Genomic DNA, 21,955 nt, shown 5'->3' with positions numbered 1-21,955 from the left:
GTGTTTTTAAACAAAGTCCATTACCTCCATATTTCAGGTTCTTGTGGCATTTTTCTTAAATATGCATGTTATGATGCGAAAACTTTAAGCCATTATGAATTTTTATATGTTTTATATATACCAAAGGGTCACAGATGGCGGAAAGATTTGTTACCATGAGGTGGTGTAGCATTTTGTGATTATAAAATTAATCTGTCTCTAAATCTGTTTAAAGAGTTTTTGCCATCTAATGAGCAATATAAATTATTAATATTTTCATGTTCTTGGGGACATTCACAGCCATAATTTTACCAACACAGCTGTTTGACCCAGTGACATCATGTTTTGCATATTTTTGCATTTTAATGAGCTAGTCATTTAAAAGGTTACAAAGAAACCATAACTCATAAGTAATTAAATTATTTAGCAGAAGAAGTATGAGAAGATCTTCTGACACAGGTCACTGTGGGAAGGGAAATTCGTAGCTGCACTCATTTGCACCTGTTAGGAGGTTGATATGTATAGAAGCCCTTCTCTTAGCTTATGAAATGATGGAACTTGTTAAAGCTTCCAGCTGTATACAACATGACGTGTACAAGGCACATGAATATACATTCCCAAACAGCACATTTTCAATGTCGTGAAGTAGGTTTAAATACTGCTCTTTAAATATTTCTTGCAAATATAGCATACCATTTAGAATTAATCATCTCAGAAAGTATATTGATTTTTTTTTTTAGGAATGTTTTAGGAGTGTGCTTCTCCCCTATTTATCCTTTTTACATTCCCCTTTTGTTCAAAAGTTACTTGGCTTCATATAAGCATGTTAAAAATTTGTACTTAATTCTGATTCAAAATGTTCAGCTGACTAGAAGTATCGTAGCAAGAAAGGTTACATGTCAGCATGCGTATAGATGTACTGTTAGCTATACCTACCTCAGTGCTTGGTAGATGGTAGCTGCTTATTAAATATTTGTTCCACGAAATCAGAGCATAATGAATTATTGACTTACTGAATACTTGAGATTCTTCATCGTGTCCTCATGCTTGGACTGTAGGACCACAAGCAAAGCCAGACACAGATGTGTTCTTGAAAAAAAAATGACAAATGTGTTTTTGAACACATGAGGGTTTAATTGGAAAAGAACGGAAAGGTGGCATATTTTAAGATAGCATTTCTCTGCTGTATTTCATAAGCAGATTTTTACCAGTAACTTAGAAATTTAACTATATATTTGTATGGCATATGACTGGGTCACAGTGGTAATGTTTTGAAAGACCATATGCCTGTGAAAGATATTCTGTTTACCAGCTTTTTATAATAGATTTCAATAGTAAGTTAGAAGAGCGTGGGACTCTCTCTCAGCACTGTAAAACATAACTAGTATGCAGGACAGTGAGGTTCATAGGTTAAGCCTAATCATCCAATTCTGTTTTGGACTATGTAATAACAATGTGACCACAGGATTTCCTAGATCCATTTTTAGGAATTTTGAGCATGTCATTGACTGGGCAACAGTTGTAGCTTGTTACTTCTGTTTATTTTAATGTGTAAATGTGTGGGTGTGTATTTGTGTCATTTTATGAGAATGAGAGGCAAAGAATAGAAAGATTATACCATGCTGTAGTGTTAAATCTGATGTCTATATTGATAATGGATGGATTGTTAATATATTTATTTGGTGGTACTGTTGTATATTTTTGGAGTGCTCCAAAAATAACTTGTTCATGATTACAAGATAAATTAATGATGTTTAAGCAACATAATGTTCCAAAACCTTAAAAAGGTAAAAGTGGAGCGAGTGATAGTATGAATAAGTGCACAGTGGATGTTTGAAAATAAATAGCACTCGAATGACCTGAGATGTCAGAACTGGAGATAACATTGTGTGTTTCTCAGTGTATCCTTCATGTTTTACAGACTCCTAAGGGAACGAGAGAAGATACAATTTCACCTTTTCTGTGCCAAAACATTTTAATTATATCTTCTTCCGAGTACAGCGGTTCAGTAACCAAGGAGCTGACATTGATGCATGTGTTGATAAAGCTGCAAACATTCAAAATGAGATTAACAAAGATTTTGAGCAAAGGGTGACAGCTAATTTTGCACAGTATTCTGCATCTAATTCAGGCCAACGTAATAATAGAATATTTTATAACTCTTTTGTTATTCCAAAGGACTTTTATGATGCATTTATGTTTGTGTGTGTATCTTTGTATCATACTCAAGAGATGATCTGTTCTATGGTTTAAAAGTATTTACATGTATGTAGCAACCCAGAAACAATAATAATGGGGGATCCCTCTCATTATTAAAAGTTAAGGGGTGGGGTTTTTGTTTATTTTTCCTTGTGTTCTGTTTTTGTAAATCATACCCTCATCCTTGAAACTCTTTGCCTTGCCTGAGTTAACCTTGAGGGAAGTAGCTAGAGAAGGTACAGAGATGGTAAGCAAGTAGTTGTGAATATTACTTGGTGCACACTAGTAAAATGGCCAAGAGAAGTTATATGCAATTTATTTAATTAATAAATCTGTAGTTTCTTTATGTCCTCGAGCTCCTTTGAACACATTTCAGTGTATTTCTTTTCTTCTCTATTCTCTATTTGAATGCAGCTGACAGTCTTCTTTCACTTTTCTTTTTGTTTGCAAAATTTTCTTTTCTTTTTTTCTTTCTTTTTTCTTTATCCACTCACTTCTCCATCTGCTTTCACTTTTGTTTGCTTGGGCCGTCTCTCATCCCAACTTGATAATGAGGAATGCAGTGTGACCCTGACCTCTATCAGCCCATGCATGACCTTCTGACTCTACCAAATAACCTTTGACCTTCTCTTTGACAGCTTGATTAATTACCCTGTGTTATGATTTATGAGTAAGTGCTATGTAAAAATAATAGACAACAGGTGGTCCTCTGAAACTTTTTGTGGCATGTTTTCTTTTACTGACTAACTTGATGAGCTATTTGAAGTTGGAAACTTAACTGGGATAATCTATGCTGGTCCATATTATGATATTTTAATACATGAAACATAGGCTTAGAACTCAGGAAGCTGCAACTTGAAGTATGGTCATAAAGAACACTTTGCAAAATATTAGAATGCTAATACCTAAGTGCATGTTGAGAAGAAGCACAAAACAGAGTCAAGTAACATTTCAGGCATTTCAGTCCCAGGTCACGTCTTGAGAAAATTGCTGAAATAATGGAGGGGGCATTTTTCAAGCAGAGCCGCGGCTCCAACAGCTATGTTTACTTTAACGCTTCACTAGTGACTTCTGATTGGTTGTCATGACCTCATCTCACTGTTGCACCTAGGACATTGCAACAGTGACATGTGCACACCTTCGCCGCGAAAAGGATGAGAATAAAACACGAAGTATGTATTTCAGAAAAGATGAATGGGCAGTAATGTTTGTCCATTTGAACCACAGGTAGCTGTTGTTTATAGATAAAAACACTTTGGGTTTCATTTCCCTGGAGGATGAGAACCTACTGTCTTTCAAACGAAACAGATAGAATGCTGTACTTGAAAAATAAGATTGATAAATCTGTGTAAAATGATCTCCTATAGAGCATTGCCTGAAGACCCAACTGGATAGTCTCAGAGGTCAAAGGCTTCTGCCCTGGCCCCTGACCTCTGTGGTCACATGTGGCTTGATGTATTGGCAGGTTAATATGCAGACCTGAGTACTTTCAGCTGACTTTTTTTTTTTTTTTTGCTCCAACCACAAGAGATTTGAAAAGATGTAAAATTTGCCCCTGTTTTCCATTTCCCTTATTACTAACAATTAATACGAAAATTAACTTGGATAAATCTTCAGTGTTAGCAGGACTTCTTTTGGGGTCAAACAGGCTTTGTTTGGGCATGTTAAAAGTTTATCTATTTGAGGATTTTCTTGATAACTACATTTCTCTGCTGATTTCATTCCTTTAGCAAGATTTCCTCTTTGGCTCTTCATATTTGGTATCAGCTGTCTGTTTTAGGCTTCCCTGATCTAAGCATCATTTGTTGATTGAATGATAAATGAACTCTTGTTTATTAGTATTCGTACTTATAAACTTCTAAGAAAAGAAGGCCTGGAGACCTCTGTAGTCTGTTTAAGTCTTAGCAAGTACTTATGCTGAGTAAAATGACAAACTTTTGAGGGTTCTGATTCAGACCCCATAATTTATACCTTATGGACATAGATCTGCAAATGAAATTGTGTTTGTAATTACAAAAGTACATAAAATAAGGTGGGATGAAATAAAACGATGAAACTCACTTTCACTCCTGTCTGTCCTCTTGATCTTCCACTAGACCGTGTGATCAAACTGGAGTTAATTAGCAATTCCATGTATGCTTTGTCTTGTGAAGTGTTGGATATTGGAATTGATTTGGGAACATCATTATAAATGTTGCCAGAAATCTTATTTCTTTACTTGTAGCATGCTAAGTAATGAAGTTGATCATTTCATCTTGTTTAAGATAACTGAAGAAGTTTCCATGTGTGTTTGAGATGAGCTCACTACATCTTAGGAGAAATTTAGCATGCTAAAGGAATAGTGAAATATGGAAGGAATGCTGTAATATAAAATGTTTAAGACTTTTAGCTTAAATGAGGGAGGCTTCCTCATTAGAGTAGCCATGGAGTTTATGCCAGTGTAGTTTTATAAACTTTATAGCGACCCTCCTGAAAGACCACACTAACATCTCCTCTTAAATTTTTGTGTATCTATTGAATGTTGGGGACTAGAGTCACATTTTAAACAGATGTTTGTTCTAAGTCTTTATACATGTGAGTTGATTCCTGTCTATTTGAAACAGTTCAGTTTAACTACTGGGACTTTATTTCAGTTTTGCTTTACTTTGTTTGCTTTGACTATTTAGTTTCCATGTTTTGAGGTTGACATGGCGTAATGGTTGTTGCTTACATCTGTGAATGTTTCTGCCTTTGTTATATATGATAGAGAAAATAAGGGAAAAAATGAATTTTACTGTCCTTTGAGCATGGAGTTGGGGTAGTTAGCTTTGTTTTATCGCTCCTGCTCTCTCCTGTTCTTATGAAACCATTGACTAGTCTCTGTGAATAATGCACTCACCTATCCAAAAAATTTAGTTGAAAACTCTCAATTTTAAACAGGCTGATTGAATTTGCAGTAGATATTCATTAAAATAAGCTCTGATTTCTTCAGAAAATGCTCCTGGATATATTTCTTGATTGTTACTACTACTATTAATTAAATTGGTCATTGGAAAAACCCAAAGATAAAATATATTCTAAACAATTTAGGTATGTTAAAAAAAATGTTCAATGTTGAAATCTAAGTGATGGTTCTTTAATTGATTTATGTAGTGATGTTTTAAAAATAGAATCATTTTTCATCCATTGATGCCTCAGTGAAAAATTGACATTGTGCCTTTATAAAATTGAACAAATGAGTCATGTAATTTTCAGTTACATAATCAATAATTTAGACAAATACTACTTCTTTGATGATTTATGTGTGTGTTGTTTATACTTAACATAGCTGGGACACATCAAATTTCAAAGACTTCAAGAGCAAATAGGCACAATAATGTTCAATCTATGGTTTCTGAAAATTGAAGTGAAACCTGCTCAACTAATGCTGATATTATGCAAATGTTATTTCTAATGTTTAAGTTGTAATTTAGGGTAGTGGCTTTGTGATTCTGATGGATATAAATTTTGCTGAAAGAGTTCACTTTTATTTGAATTTCATTGGATATAGAAATATGATGCTTATGTTTCCCCAATTTATTAAAAGTCTCCTTTTGCTACTTTGCATTTTAAGTTTTTCCTTTTATCATTAAAATGTTGTCACTGAGAGCTAGGAGATTCTACTTAAGGCCTGCTGACTGTGACTCCTGTGTGAGTGTGAGGTTGTGTGTGTGTGTGTGTGTGTTTAAAGTCCAATTCACTCAGAGAAGGCAGGAAAGAAACATGACAGGAGACCACTTACTCACGGTACGGAATCTAGTAAGGAGGCAATTTTCTTTTTGGCCTGTGGTGACCTTTTTTGACTATGTTCCTTACGCCAGAGACAGTGCCCTGAATGCCTCTATTTCACCCTGGTTAGCAGAGTGCAACAGTGTTCTTTAACTTACTTCTGGTGGGAGGAGAACTCATAGCTGAAATTTGAGAAGGGCGTGAAAAGTTGTAAGAGGCACAAGGAAGAGGGGTAGGAACTTACTGCAAATGTGATTTTAATAAGTAGTCAAGTGTGTCCAACTGTAGAAAATCACCAAGTGACAATCTGTCTACCTGACAGTGATTACAATGAATTACAAGCCTTCTGAACAGTTATACAGATTAGAATAAAGCAGAACCAAATAGTTTCTTTTGTTCGTAAAACTTAAGACTTAGCCATCAAGAAACTTAAAAAAAAAAAAAGCCTTAGTTATTTCAAGTCAAATATTTAAATTAAACTCTTTGGAGTGTTTTATAATTATTGCATGAAAGACATTTTTCTGAAATTTTTATGTTGAGGAATTTGTGGTATGTTCATTATTTTGGTATGTGTTATACAGTTTTCATGTGTGTAGATGCTATATTTTAATTTTGAACACAAGACTAAAAATCAGGACTTCACTGATGCTAAAATTTGGGAAGGAATCCATGGCTTTTGTAATAGCTTCTGATAGGCGCAGGAGGAAAGGATTGGAAGAATCCCAGTGAGTTTCCGGAATGGTTTGTGAAATCAGCCACAAGAAACCAACTCAGAAGTGCATTTTCACATGTTTTAAAATAAGATGATTGAGTCTGTGTTAGTGTGAGTTGATTATTGCTGCTATCAGATATAAAGTCATCTTTTGTTTATGTTAATGAGATTTTTTTATTTGCTTGTGTGTATTACGTATATATGGCCTGAAAGAGTTTTGCAAGAATGTAATTCAGATACCCACAGCATAGAGCTGAATAGTAGGATAAGATATATAATAGCTTCAACAATTTGTGTCGCACACCACATGTTGTTAGTCATTTATAGCATGAATATGAGAAGTTTCCTTATTTGTAAGCATATTAATGTTTTTATTGCTAGAAATACATCTGATAGAAAAATGTGTTCTCTAAATTTTAAGCCTTAATACTTCATTCATCAGGTTGTATTTTTAAAGTTTGAAATTTACATGTTTCCTGTAAACATGTAAAAATTGTCATGGTCATTTGCAAAAGGAGATTTCGACATCTAAGAGTTGTTTCCAAACATTGGTACATTTTGTTTTTTTTCTTTATCTGGCCTCCTGAAAAGAGATGAATAAAATCCAAGGTGCACAGGTAGACATAAATATGTAAATTTGCAGAATGTTAGACTTACTCGTTTTTAATTGCTTTGGGGGGCTTTTGTTTTCTTTTTTGCTTTGTTTTATACTTTGGAAACAAAAATGCTCATTAAGAGGCAGCTATAAAGTAAAAATCCTACAAAATGTACTTTGAACAGTAGGATTCAATTTCACAGAGGTTGTTATTCCTCTGTGAAATTGAATATTCCTCCAAATATATATTATAAATATGTGGCTTGAAAGTATACCTATTATTTGATAAGTTATTCAGTCATTTTTGAAGTTCCATTCTTGCGGGTCATAAATAGTTGTTTATAGGTGTAGTAAATGGAAACACATTTAAATTATTTTCTTTTGGGAAAATTGAAGCAGTAGTGTTCTCTAAAGGAATGTGGAATGTTTTAGTGATTCGAATTTTAGAAACTGATTTTAAGGCTAAATTACACATTTTCTTCCATTTCCAAACAGGAAGGCTATGGGGTAATAGTCCTGAATCCCAACGAAAACTATATTGAAGTCGAAAAGCTCAAGTCTCACGTGCAGTCATCTTCCGACGGTTCAGATGAACCAGCAGAAAAGCGGGAAAGGAAAGATAAAGTCTCGAAAGAGACAAAGAAGCGGCGTGATTTCTATGAGAAGTATCGAAACCCCCAACGGGAGAAAGAAATGATGCAGTTGTATATCAGAGTAAGTGAGATCACTTCTTCCCTTTATTACTGCCTTTATCTGTGTTTTATTTCCTATAAAATGATTCTTTTTGTTTCATAAAATGAGCTGTTAATTCTTTTCATTTTATCCATTTCTTTTCCATGGTTGTTTATTCAAATATGTTTCTGTTTTTAGTTCAAACTCACAAAACACAATATTCTTACTTTAGTGTTAACATTTTACGGAAGTTTCCAATGTAACTGCTGTCCTCTGTGTCATATATTTATTTAAAGAAATTTTAAAATAAATTTATGGTGATACATGCAAAAGGAAGAAAACTTTCCAATCCAACTTCCTAATGTTTTGTTCCCTTAATGTTTTAACCTGCTATATTGTCCATATGAGAAAATGCATGTATTCTAGTCATTTTAAGAGCTGATACTTGTTGATTTAATAATGCACTGAGCCAAACAGCCATCATCCTGGGTGCTGAGTTTTCTGGATAATACGTTATTTTCCACTAACCAACCATCCATTCCTGGTGCTTTATCCTGACTTCTCTAGGCAGACTGAAGGAGGGAGAGCATGCATTAAGAAATATTGCCACCAAACTCGTGCAGGGATGGTGTAAAGAGGAAACACTGTCCTTTGCTCTGTTCTTATCCAGGGAATGTCTGCACTTGATAATGCTAGCAGCATGGGATCGTTATCCCAGGGCTGCCCAGGTGCTTCCAAGTCTGTAGGGGGCACAAACAGCAGTGTGTGCACTGCGACATATTCTACTGGATATACAGACTGTGTGTTATATGTATTCAACAGATTTGTATAATTTCTCAATACGCTTATTATGGACACCAGGAATTAAATGTAGTAGTAAAGCATGTGAAAATGTGACTGACTAAAACAGTAAATGTATAGGTTCTTCAAAAGTGAGTAATCTAGGACATTGAAACAGACAGTTTAGCATTTTACAAGATAAATTATGGGATAGTAAAAATATGTTAGCTTTTTAACCTTCAGCTATTTAACATTTACTTTAAAATATCTGTGGTACAATATTCATACCACCTATGAAGGAAAACCTTTCTGAATTTTTATTCTCTTATACTTCTAGCTCATTAAGAAAAATGCCTTTTGGATTGAAGCAGTCAAGGTTTACAGATAGATTTGTGGAAATAAGTTTTGACAGTATGTGATAAAGAAATCAGTATATGAATTCTCAAGACCCCCAAAATATATGCTGACCAGATATCCTAAAAGCACTTTATCTCATGAATTGTGCAAAAACCGGGTGATTACAGTATTTTAAATTCTGGAAAACATCTTACTATTTGATATATCATTTGCAAAAAGAGCAGTTAATAGATATGGAATAACTAAGAAGCTTGTGTTCCGATGGAACTGCATTACCTGTTTCTTGACTTCTCGTGGGTCATGATGTTGCCTTCTTAGAGTCCTAACAATTCCTGATATGTGATCTAGTGTGTCAAGTATCACAATGTTACTCGTAAAATGTTAAAAAGTTATCACTCATACCCGAAATGAATTACATAAGGTTTCTAAAATAGACAAAGAGTATCCACTCATCCATGTAAAATGCAAATAAAAAGTAAGCAATTTTGTGAGTTTTTTTAATTTCTCAAATATCCTGTTTTTATTTGCTTACAACATATGTAGATTGAGCATCTATTTCAGACATCTGCCCTGTAGGTTTATTTCTTCTTTTCTATTTTCTCTTTATCTTGTCATCATTGCTTTGATTCTCTCTTTTGTCCTCTTGTGTGCATGCATTTTCTTTATCCTGTTGTTCACATCTGCTTCATTTATCCCTGCATTTAGTTTTTCTTACTCCAAGGGGGAAAAATCCTTTTATGTTGCTTCATTATTGAGACCTGCTTTCTTTCCTTTTGTCTTCTTTCCTTAATTCTTGTCTCTTGTTCACGCTCCTGCCACTTCTACTTCTTTTCCTTAAGTCTTTGTGCCTCATTCACCAATCCATCCAAAGCACTGAAACTTAAAAATGGACTCATGAAGGCAGAACAACTCATGTTTGGTAGTTTTAGTTATTAAATGCTTTCTCTTAATAATTACTCTTTCTTTTAAAATCTGGGATTGTGCAGAATAGCATAGATGTGTTGGCTACTCATCAGACTTGCTTCTAGATTGTACGGCTTGGACTTGAAGTGGTAAAGAGAAAAGTGGGTTCATTTTCTATATACTAATTCTTAGGTTCTTTGATCTACTTAAGAGCATATTTCTTCTCTTACATACATCCAAATGACAGTCATTGTAAGTTTTCTAGAGAGCATGGCAGGTGATGGAAATAAGTAACTTTCAGTTTATATACTTCTTAGACATTTACATTGCATGTTTTTGCACCAGAGTAGAGGTGGGAAGGGTTTCAGACAGGCATTTCTTGTGACAGTAAAGCTGCCACTTGGCATGGGTGCCTCGCATATATAGTGCCTTGGTTCAAGTCCTAGCTTTCTCTTCATTCCAGCTTCTTGCTGCTGTGCAGCTTGGGAGACAGTGGATGATGGTTGAAGTCTTTAAGTCCTGGCCATTTGTGTGGGGGAAATGGATGGTGGTTCTATCTTCTGACTGCAGGTTGGCCAACCCCAGCCGTTGTAGACAGAGAATGGCCCAGCAGGTGGGAGTGTTCTCTGTCCCTGTCTCTCACTTTTACTCAGGTTCTCCTCTTCTTGCTCCTACTCTTCTTTTCTGTCCCTCTCTGTCTTTGCCTTTAAAATAAAGAAAATAGGTAACATTAAAATATGTTCAAGTTCATAGAAAAATGTTTTCAAAAACTCATTCTTGTTAAAGGAACTGATGTACAGGTGTTTGCCCAGGACCATACAGACAGTCAATGGTAGAACTAAGTGCAGAAATGAGTACTTCTAATCACAGCGTATGCTTGTCGCCTTCCCTCCTTTCCACATCGTTCTACCAATTGAAAACAATTTACAACTGAAACATTACAGCTAAACTATATGAAAGTGTGACATAATAAACTATCTGTTGATGACTGGGTGGATCTTGGCAAGTTATGTATAGACACTGTTAAATGTCTAAATTACTTTCATATTTAAATAGTATATTTTCTTATAATAAGGTCACTACTGCTGGTTCAGATTGACAGTGAATGAACCATGTGTTAAGGTCTTGGAGAAATTTCCCCAGCATCACAGAGCTCTTGGTGAGAGTTCCACAGGACCAGTTCTGAGCCTGTTTTGCCCAATGCAGTTTCCCCAGGACCTACGTCAGACTCAGTGAATTGAGAACAAGACGTTGGTACTACCCCTGAAATCTCAAACTTTGAACATGTACTATACTATTAAAGTGTGCTACTTGTTTTAGGAGAGCAAAAACAAAGTCTTTGTGGGTCACCGATTTGAATTTTTATTCCAAAAATTGATTAAAAGGGCAGTGCTGAAGACTCATTTGATTCCTGAACTGATCTATACATTCTGTGTGTATAGAAGTAGAATATCCTGTTTTCCTTTTGCTGTATTACCGTAGTGCTAAAACTATAGGTGAAAATGGAAATGTTTCATTCCGACCTTCCGCTTTACACACTTCTTCATAAACACAGCCAGACTTCTGTGCTCGCCTCTGCTGTACAAACTTTATGTCTTCCCTGTGAAATCTGTAACTTGGCTTCCTGTCCTTTTCTCTAATCCAAGTTCTGTCCATTCTTTGGAGCCCAGCTAAAATTCCATCACTTCTCCTCATTAATACCACAAATGGCTTTTCCTTAGAAAGACCTAGAGACTTCTGTGGAATTTATCATATTATTTTTGAGACATCTCTTAAACTTTTGTCTCTGACTGTTAATATGCCAGTTTATCTTTAATGGGTCTCCCTTCATCTACTAAACATTTGAGCATGGTTTGTAGAATTTGACATTCCATGTAAGATCCTAATACTAAGTAGATTTATAGTTCTGGCATTGTAGCACTGCTTGTATTACCAGCAGTCCATAGCAGTCTGCTTGTTCAAGTCCAAGTTGCTCCATTTCTCATCTGGCTCTCTGCTGATGCTTTTGAGAAGAGAACAGAAAATGGCCCAAAAATGTCTATGCCTTTACCCACCATGAAGACCAGGATGTCGTTCCTGGTTCTTGCCTTTATACTAGCCTAGACCTGGATGTTGTGGACATTGGGGGAGAGAATCATTACATAAAAGGTATGTTGCTATATGTGTCACTCTGCATTTAATATATAATTTATATTTTAAAATAAGTATAGATAGGACTCCCTGTTGTTATTAAAGGGGCAGATTGTGGGAGAATGAGAAATTGACACTAAACTCACCAAAATGCAAAGGAAAAATTTTAGGTCTTCATCTTGAACTGTCTAAACAACAGAACTTCAGCATCAAAGCAAAAGCATAAAATTGGAGTTCAAGGGGGTGGCAAATGCTCAGACTAGTGAAGATCCATTAGTAGAACCTTACAAAATATAACTAGAACTTTGGGGAAGTTCCTTGCCCCAGTCTTTGTGATGTTGGCCTGGATCTGTTGCAGTTTGTTTCTCAAGGTGAAACTTAATTGTAGACTGTCCTGATGGAAGTAAAGAGGAATGAGGTCTTTAATCGGGAGAAAAGACAAAACTAAAAAGAGGTGCTGAGGGTGGAGAGTCACGTGGCCACAGAAGAAAAAGTCCAAATGCTGAGTAGTCATTCACAGCATGGGAATCTTGGCAGAGCCTGGCATTGCACATTGAAGATGCTCAAATATTTATGGATTGATCGCTTGTTGACATCCATCAAAAATCTTATTCCTTAACAAGCGAGATATTTGATGTTGACTAGCTTTCTGATTTTTTCCAGCACTCATGAATTTTTTTGCGATTGTTCACAAGCAGCCAACTTTCAGAAACTGAAGCTCTCTTTTGAAAAAATATATTTTTAATGTTCTGACTTGAGTTTGTTCACAGTTTGGGAGAGGGCTATTAAATGTCATTCTTCCTTCTCTTCTGGACCTCTTTTGCACACGAATGCCGCCAACATCATTTCTATCTCATATTTTAACAATTATATTCCATTGTTTATATTACAACCAACAAATATTTAACCAATAGAACCATTATATTTCCTAGTATATTTAAAGATGTGTGAACTTTTTCTCCCTCCCTGTTTCTTTCTCACTGTTTTATAAGTAGCTAGTATCTTCTCAAATCTTTCCAGGTGTCTGCAGTGCCCATGCAGAAATCTGGTCCAATAGTAAAATCCACATCTAAAACTTTAAGATTAACAATGTATGATTTTATTTTGTTGTTAAATGGGCATAAATAGACATGACTGACGTGGATTATGTAGCACTTTTTTGATGCATGAGGAACAAAGTAAGAGAGATCAAAGAACTTACTGTTTCAACTTACTGTGGCAACTTTCCTTAATTCTGAAATAATGTACTTGCTGGCATGTATTATGGCTTATTAAGGGGAATGATTTGGTCTAAGCAATAAACATCATGTCAGACATGCCTGGCAGGAAAACCTGCCTAATATGTGTTGTAATAAGATGGAATTTTTTGTTCTCAAAAACATCTGCCAACTGAATTCTAGAGTGAAGACAGAAAATGTCATCAATTTAGTGGTAATCCTATAAATTCAGTCTCTTTTTGAGCAACACATATCAAGACACAAAAATTCCCAGTGTTAATCACCACTGGTTATCGTACTTTGTAAAACGATGAAACAAAAACATTTTATTTTTATATAATGTGTTAATTAATTCATAATGAATTTTAATATTTCAACTGATAAAATTTTAACAAGCATCTTGCCAACAGATCATTTTTTAAAGCATCTGTTTTTTAATGTGTTGGGTTGAGAACGTAGTCAAATGGCTAAATATGTACATATATTTAAAAAAAAAGTTACCACCCCCATAACTACAGATCATGTATTTTTTTCTCTTAGACCACCAGGGGCTGCTGCTGTTCATCCTGGATTTTGCTCTCATTAGACACTGAGTAGCCCCAACTATACTACATCTTTAGCTTTCTTGTTATTTTAAGCTGAAACATTTTTTTAACATGTCACTGGAAAGAAGAAAAGGCTTAACCAGTAGCTTAAAAATCAATGTAAGCTTTTTTTATTGTAAATGTTTTTTACATCCCAAAGCATTTATATTTTCCAAACCAAAACCTATAACCACCAGATGTAAATTATGATAATTATCATTATTATTATTTCCTGTTTCTAGTGTTTTAAAAGCTTTGTGCATTTGAAACGTGCAGCTAACATCAAGAGAGGGATGGAGAGTGGGAGAGATTCTCCATCCACTGCTTCACTTCCCAGATGGCTTTAATGCCCACAACCAGGAGCCAGGAGTAAGGGCCCAAGCACTTAGACCATCCTTTAGCAGACACATTACAAGGGAGCTGAATTGGAAGTGCAACAGCTGGTACTCCAGCCAGCACCCATGTGGGCTGCAACACCACGGGCTGCAGCATCTTTATGTAATAGAACTCAGAAACATACTTACAGTTACTGGTTTCTTGTAAAGGATGCAACTTGGCAAGAGCCGAAAGGAAGACATACATAGGGCAAAGGATGTGTGAAAGAGTGTACCAAGTGTTCCTCTCTGGGCATGCACCCCTGCTAGCCACATACCTACATGTGCCTTGCTCCAGGAAGTTCTCCACTGCCTGAACAGGAAGGTCCCAGGGTAAGGCTGGAAGTTCCCTATGAGCAATGCCAGCTCAAGGGTACTTCGAGATCTCAGCCTAAAATCGGTGAAGGTGAGGGAACTGTTGAGCAGCATAAGACACTGTGTGCTACTCGACATTCTAGGAACCAGGACCAAAGACCACATGTCTTTGTATTACAGTATAAATTTTTACCAAAAATCTCTGCATGTTAACATGCCTCAGTTTTGAATCCCACAATATTATAAAGAAATTATACAAAAGGAGATCAAAGCATCAGCTTTAGTAATAACTGGGAAATTTGATCGAGAACTGTGACATGCAGACTTCCTGATAAATTCCCTTCTGAAACAAATTTACCCTATTTCCTCCAAACATCCCATTTGACTGTCGTGTGGCAGAAAGCAGGCTAGGATGCACATTGTCTGTAAGCCTATTTGAAGAATACCTAGAAAGACTCTGCTGAGCATGCTTTTTCTGCTCCTAAATATGCTAAATGGTCACTCTCTCTGTGGGAAAGAAGGCAGGACTAGACTCTTACTGTAGCTGCAGTGGTTCCATAAAAGGCTTTGAGAGGAGTGGGGCCAAAGGACACCATAGGACAAGGGTAAATCACTAGCAGAGGATCATTGTTACTAAAGATTTATTTTTATTGGAAAGGCAAATTGACAGAAGGAGAGACAGAGAAAGATCTTTTTGTCTGCTAGTTCACTCCCCAACTGGCTGCAAATGTCTTAAGCCAGGAGGCAAGATCCAGGAGGTTCTTCTGGGTTTCCCACATGTGTTCAGGGCCCCAAGCACTTGAGCCATCCTCCGCTGCTTTTCCAAGCCATAAACACAGAGGACGATCAAAAGTAGAGCAGCCAAGACTCTAACCAGTGCCCGTATAGATTGCCAATGCTACAAGGCAGAGGATTAGCCTGTTGAACCACCATGTTGACCACACTACTTGCATTTCCTCTTCTGCTTTTTTTTTTAAAGATGTTTTTATTTTTATTGGAAATACAGATTTCCAGAGAGCTGGAAAGACAGAGAAAGATCTCCCATCTGCTTGTCCACTCCCTAAGTGCCAGCAATGACCGGAACTGATCCAAAGCCAGGAACCAGGAACTTCCTCCAGGTCTCCCACTGTGGATACAGGCTTTGAGTCATCCTTGACTGCTTTCCTAGGCCATAGCAGGATGGGAAGTAGAGCTGCCGGATATGGACCATATGAAATCCTGGTACATGCAAGGCGAGGACTTTAGCCACTTGACTACCAAGACAAGCCCAACTAGCACTTTCTAACAGCTCAGTTTAGCAGTATGAAATAAAGTCATTAGCTATTAACTAAAGCATAGATGAGTTTCTTTTAAACTTTAAAAAGGGAAACTGTGTGTCATATTATTTGAGGAAAAATTGGTAGAACTGGAAGCTATTACGTAGGATAAGTCAGACCCAGAAAAACAAATACAATATGTGCTGTATCATCTGTAGAAACTTAAACATGGGCTAGAGATGACTGGAGACTGGGAGCTATAGGAGCAGTGATCATGGAGAGTAACAGGTACACAGATATAGGTAGATGAGGGTGGAGGGAGATGGGTGCCGTTGTATGTAGTATTCAATAACCTGTACTGTATGTTCTGAGTGACTGGAAGTTAGGAGCTCAAAGTCTCCAGACATGGAGAGGTAATGGAAAGTGGAGATGTTTATGACTCCATTGTGATCAGTGCACCTTGTGAGCTGGCACCTGTGTTGGAAGTCACATCAAACCCCAGAGGTGCGCGTTCTTAATGTTAAAAGTTTCTTGTAACTCATTTAAGGAAATAGAAATGCCAACTCCCTTGTTAGATCATTACACATTGTATGTCTGTGAAAATGAAATATCACATTGTATGCTACAACAAAGACAATTTAAAACTTTTTGGTTATAAAATAAAAAAGGAGGCTTGATGAAGCCAGATTGCCACAAAATTGCTAAAGATTAGAGCATTATAAAGGCCATAATCATATTTTAAGTGTCAGAAATTATTATTCATGTTTTCATGTTTCAAGCTCTCAAAGTCTGGTAAACACAGAATTTTTAACAAAGATATGATGAGTGAATATTAGCTCCTTGCTTAAACCTGCCGAGGAAAAAATAGACTTTTCTCTGTATGAACTCATTCTTTGATATTGACTGGCATAGCATTGAAAGGACTGTTATACTTTGAATATTATGCCTGAAGTGGGCTAAGACCCAGAAAATTAGTACATTGTTCTGTCAGCTGAATTAATTGCCATTATTAAATGGACCAAGCATTTTTTTTTTTTTGGACAACCATAATTAAGTGTACCAGGCATTCTTTGAATTTGGTGAAACAAGCCAATACTGAAAAATTAGCACTAGAAGATCTTTAGATTTTGAACAGAAATCAAGGTTAAAGACCCAAGCTCTGCATTTTCTGGTTTCTGGTGGATTTTTGCCCAATTTGGGGGACGTTCTAGGGTGAATATGATGCAGTGGAAAGCATAAGAATTCAAGATTCAGAAAGATGGGTTCAGCGATCCTAATGTTGTCGGTTCCAGCAGTGACTTTAGGTAAACATTGCTGCTTTTCTTTAGTTTCCCTCACCTTAAAATAGAGTTAGTTATATCTGGTAGAAATGGAAGCAATGAATGAGACAAGCTCATGTATAGGAAAACAACCATGTATTTATAATCAGTGATTCTCAAATGTTTTGGTCTTAGAGCCAAAGATTTTCTACATTACATGCCTGAACATTACTAAATACTTTAACATTGATGAGAACACTAAAGAGTGTTATTTATGTGAGTTGTATTTACTGAAATTTACCACGAAAGCAATTAACACGGAAAGACTTAAATATTTATGATAAAAATAATCCTATTAAATGGTGATACAAATAACATATTTTATGAGAAATAAATAATAATAAGACAATGAATAAATAAGACAATGAACACATGGTGATAAGTATGCTATTTCTGAAAATGTCTGGCTTAATATAAAAACAGCTGAATTCTTACGTCTATTTCTGCAAACATCTTTTTCTGATATGTCACCATCATTGATGTATATAAAGAAAATCTGGCCTTATACAAATATGCATTTGCAAAAGGAAAGACTTTTAATAGCTTTCCTTCTAATGAATTGTATATAGTTTTCTTTGATGCCACACCAACATTCAGCAATTGCTGCAGAGAATCTCACGTACGGTTCACACTCATGAAAATCCGTTGATCTGTCTTGGAGTGAAATGAATCTTTATTCATGAGTCATTTTGTAATGTTATCCACTGGTCATTTGGAAAGTGCGGTTTTACTGAGTTACAGAGATCATTTAAGTTTTGACACATTTTACAGTATTTACACAGCATTCCTAATTCGTTGTTTTTACACTCATTCACATCAGACAAGTCTTAAGAATTGAATAACTTTCAGGCTTACCAGAGATGGTGTAAGTTTCTGCTTGATACAAAAGTTGAGTTTTTTTTATCATTGGCAGAAAACATCGTCAGTTGTTGTGCTTGGGCTTTCAATTTTACTCTTATTTGTAAGAAGCTCTCTTCCAAATACCCAAGACTGAATAAACATGGTGTGTCTATGAGTCTAACAAGTAAAAAGAGTTTCCGCTTTAAAAGTGCTTACGTTAGCTTGAAACTCAATCAGATGCAACACTCCTTCTGCAACCATCATTGCGTATTTTGGGATGTAATGCTCTACGTGTATGTTCATTTCATTGCTCATAATATTAAATAGGTGTATATCGAGAGTTAAAATTTAATAAAAGTACCTTTTGCTGCTTTATTGGCGATTTGAAGTATAGGTGACTTTCCCCCCCTCCATCAGTGACGTATAGTATAATATCATTGCTTTCTGACACGTTAAGTCAATGTTTTTTTCTCCTTTGTCTTTTTAACTCGTAAGGGCCAATCTCAACACAGAGGAAAAAAATGATGTCGTTGTATTATAACGAAATAATTTTGACACAGAAGACCTTCTGAAAAAATATCAGGAATCCCTGAATTTTGTGGACCACATTCTTAAATTCTCTGTACATCCTTTTTTCTGTCATTAAAACTGGAAAACAATAAAGCACAGTAGTTTGTCAGACTAGAATAAGAATCATGCTTCTGTCAACATGCTAGGTAATACAAAATTAAATTGATCAATGCGAATAGCTCTGTCAACTAAAAAAGAGTTAGAACAACATAGACTGGTTTCTTGAGGCATTTCGATCCAGTTTCAACTCTTCTCAAGAGAGTGCGTGTAGAATCCCCACCTGCTAGCCCTCTCAGCAGCACTACCATCCCCACACTTTACTGAAACTCAGATATCAGTCCCTCCGGATTAGAGCAGTGATATTGGAGGGTTTGTAATTTGTTCTCTACTGCTTCTCTCCCAACAATAGGAAGCCCTGAAGGATCCCTGCACATTTTGCACTTGGGAAATTACAACTTTCATTTCCTTTTTCTTTTCTCTTGCTTCCCATGAGAGCCTAGATATCTATGTATGCCGTCTCTGAGATGTCTAACTTAATATTGTATTCTAATCTTTTATTAGTGTTATTTCTGTATTTTAACTTCTTCTTTTCTTGTATTAGCCTGACTTTATAGATCTGTAGAATGTGGCACAAAAATGTAATTAGACTTACTCATAATTAACACATCTAGGAAAAATAAATAAAACAGGATTTGAACTAGCCTCTCACTGCAAAGCCTGTTTCTCCCACTGTATTCTGTTGTCAACAGCAAATATTTTCCTCAAGATTTCTCTCTATGTGTCTATATGAATAAATGGATCCTCCTTGATTGGCAGGGCAATTCTTTTGACAAAAGATAATTAGTATTTCCCATAATACAGTGGTTTATTCAAACCAGTAACAATAATTAGAGGGTTGTACTAGCTAGATATATTAGAATCTGGGACCCCATTTTCCTCTCCAGTTTATTCGTATCTAATCCTAAAATTGTTCCCAATGTTATGGGAGTTGCTTGACAGCAGAGGAGTTTGAAGTTGTTGCAGGTGGTGATGAAGGAAATTCTGACATAGTTTCAAATGGTTAACTCAAAAGTGCTTTGTTTACTACAGGTGAACTTTTTCAATCCCTGTCCCTATCTGATGATGTGATATTTGCAGAATTATACAAAGTCTCTCCACCAGGAGATGATACTGAACAAGATTACAGGATCCTGGGTTTGTTGTACTGTTATAGCTGATCATTTTTAACTGTTGTAATGATCAAAGGATTTTTAAAAAATATTGTCAGCCAGGGTTTCTTATGTCTGTTGTACAGCAGTAGTGTACAAAGCCATCTAGAAGATTTGAACTTTGAACTACATGATAAGAATTTAATGCCAGATTTAGGATTTTATATCAGTAAATTCATGGTATTTATGAAAGCTAAAATTCAGTCAAAATGAGAACAGGGACTCGGGATTTTATATAATTTTTTTTTTTTTTGCTGTTCTAAATTTTTCACAGTGAAGTGTCTTTTTTTTTCCCCGATACTAGAGGGCATATTACAATTAATGCGACTACATTAGTGTGCTGCTTTACATAAACAGTATGCTTAAGAAGAACATCATAGATAGAATCTACCACAATAAGTTGGCAAAGATGATGTCTGCTTTATTTGCTGACATCAATAAGGAAGTTGGAATAAGAAAAATTATGTGACTTGCTGACATCGCAGTGTGAACACTGACAGAGCTGTTCCTGAGCAGAGAGCTTCTAGTTTCAGTGTATCACTTTGATGATTGATGTTTTCATACTGGGCTTCAAGTTTTGCACCTTCATTCATACTTCGAAACGGGGTCTTCTCTCACTTTTTTATCAGTAGCTGCCACGTGTGTATGTGTGTGGACAGAATGGGGCTGTAGATTATTAGTAAAAAATTGCCAATGCCTACTAATAAGTAATTCAAATTTGAACCAAAAAGTTAGAGCACCATTCTTAATCAATTATAAGGTCACAGAGGAAGAATCGAAATGTAAAAATCCTGGTGTAGTAAATGTGAATTTTGTGACCAAGTGTACTTCATTCCTTTGTAATGTTCTAGGTTTCAGTTTTACTTAGGAGAGTGAAATTGTTCTCTCAGAACTGTTAGCACAGGCTGCATAAAGTAATTGCATCGAAAAAGGACCGTGTGCTTTATAGATCATAGTCAATCAGGGGATTGCTCGGATTATCAACTTTTTTCATCGATCCTAAAACCCTTTATCAAATTAATGTCTCTGAATTGAAATACATCCTAAAAGTTAATGTTATATCAAAGATTATTTGGTGACTTTTCTTTATCCTTTTTCATGGTACATAAAACAGTGCTTCGTGGAATTGATAGCATTTTAGATTGCTGGATGTGCAGGAAGACAGGGCTGCCTGGCTGCCTAACTTGAGATAGCAGAGTTCTGACCTGACAGTCCTTAGGACTGTGAACTCTGTACAGCATTGGCCCTCCTGGGGATAACCAAGTGCAGGTGATGTGGGCGTTCTTTCTTTTTCCTACACCTTACCACATTTATAGTATACAGATCATAGAAATACATGATTTGTGTCACCTGTCTGTTAAATAATGATGCTTCTGTGTTTACTTTTGTCCACTAGTTCACTCCCTAAGTAGCCATGGTGGCTGGAACTGAATTAATCCAGAGCCAGGAGCTTCATCCAGGTCTCCCACAGGGGTGAAGGGTCCCAAGGCTTTGGACCATCCTCTACTACTTTCCCAGGCCACAAGCAAGGAGCTAGATGGGAAGTAGAACAGCCAGAATATGAACCAATGCCCATATGGGATTCCAGCAGATGCAAAGCAAGGATTTAGCCACTAGACTATGATGCTAGGCCCTAGTTACACATTCTTAATGAAACTCATTCCATGGAGCACCTGGTTTTGTGCAAATCATGTATATATTTTCCATGACTATTATATAACATGATTTTTAATGTTATATATACCTTCATACTTTGATACCAAGAGGATCAATTTATGGATATTTTTGACAAATTCTCAAGAATTGCAATATTTCAGTTTTCAGTGATATAATATTTGTTCATGATACTTCAAATTGTTTTGCCCTTTCATAAGAATTAAAGAGATTATCAGGAAAATTTCATAGCTATCACAACCAATATGGTCCTGTAACTGTTCTTTCATTTTGGCCTCACCTTATTTGCTTAATGGTTTTATGATATTTATGGGTTAGAAGAAATAATGTAGGCTCAGGTGCAATGACTGAATTGGCTAAATCCTTCCCTTTAAGCGCCAGGATCCCATATGGGTGCCTGTTCATGTCCTGGCTGCTTCACTTCCCATCCAGCTCTCTGTGGCTTAGAAAGGAGTGGAAGATTGCCCGAGTCCTCGGAACCCTCCTCTCATGTGGGAGACCTGGAAGAAGCTTCTGGCTCCTGG

At 36.1% G+C, this 21,955-nt stretch overlaps 1 protein-coding gene across 5 annotated transcripts in view; it reads left to right on the top strand.

The window, feature by feature from the left end:
* FAM172A (family with sequence similarity 172 member A) overlaps positions 1-21,955 on the top strand; it is a 270,353-nt gene that overhangs the window by 96,639 nt on the left and 151,759 nt on the right. For all 5 annotated transcript variants that reach the window (XM_040986040.1, XM_040986044.1, XM_040986041.1 and 2 more), the window contains one exon: positions 7,728-7,946. In XM_040986040.1, the coding sequence (XP_040841974.1) occupies positions 7,728-7,946 (219 nt within the window). The remainder of the gene's footprint in view (positions 1-7,727; positions 7,947-21,955) is intronic.

This window comes from Ochotona curzoniae, unplaced genomic scaffold (assembly GCF_017591425.1).
Source record: "Ochotona curzoniae isolate NIBS_2020 unplaced genomic scaffold, NIBS_Ocur_1.0 contig_4501, whole genome shotgun sequence".
Lineage (NCBI taxonomy): Eukaryota > Metazoa > Chordata > Mammalia > Lagomorpha > Ochotonidae > Ochotona > Ochotona curzoniae.
Note: the sequence above shows the minus strand (reverse complement) of the source record. Positions and strands in the feature narration are given on the sequence as shown.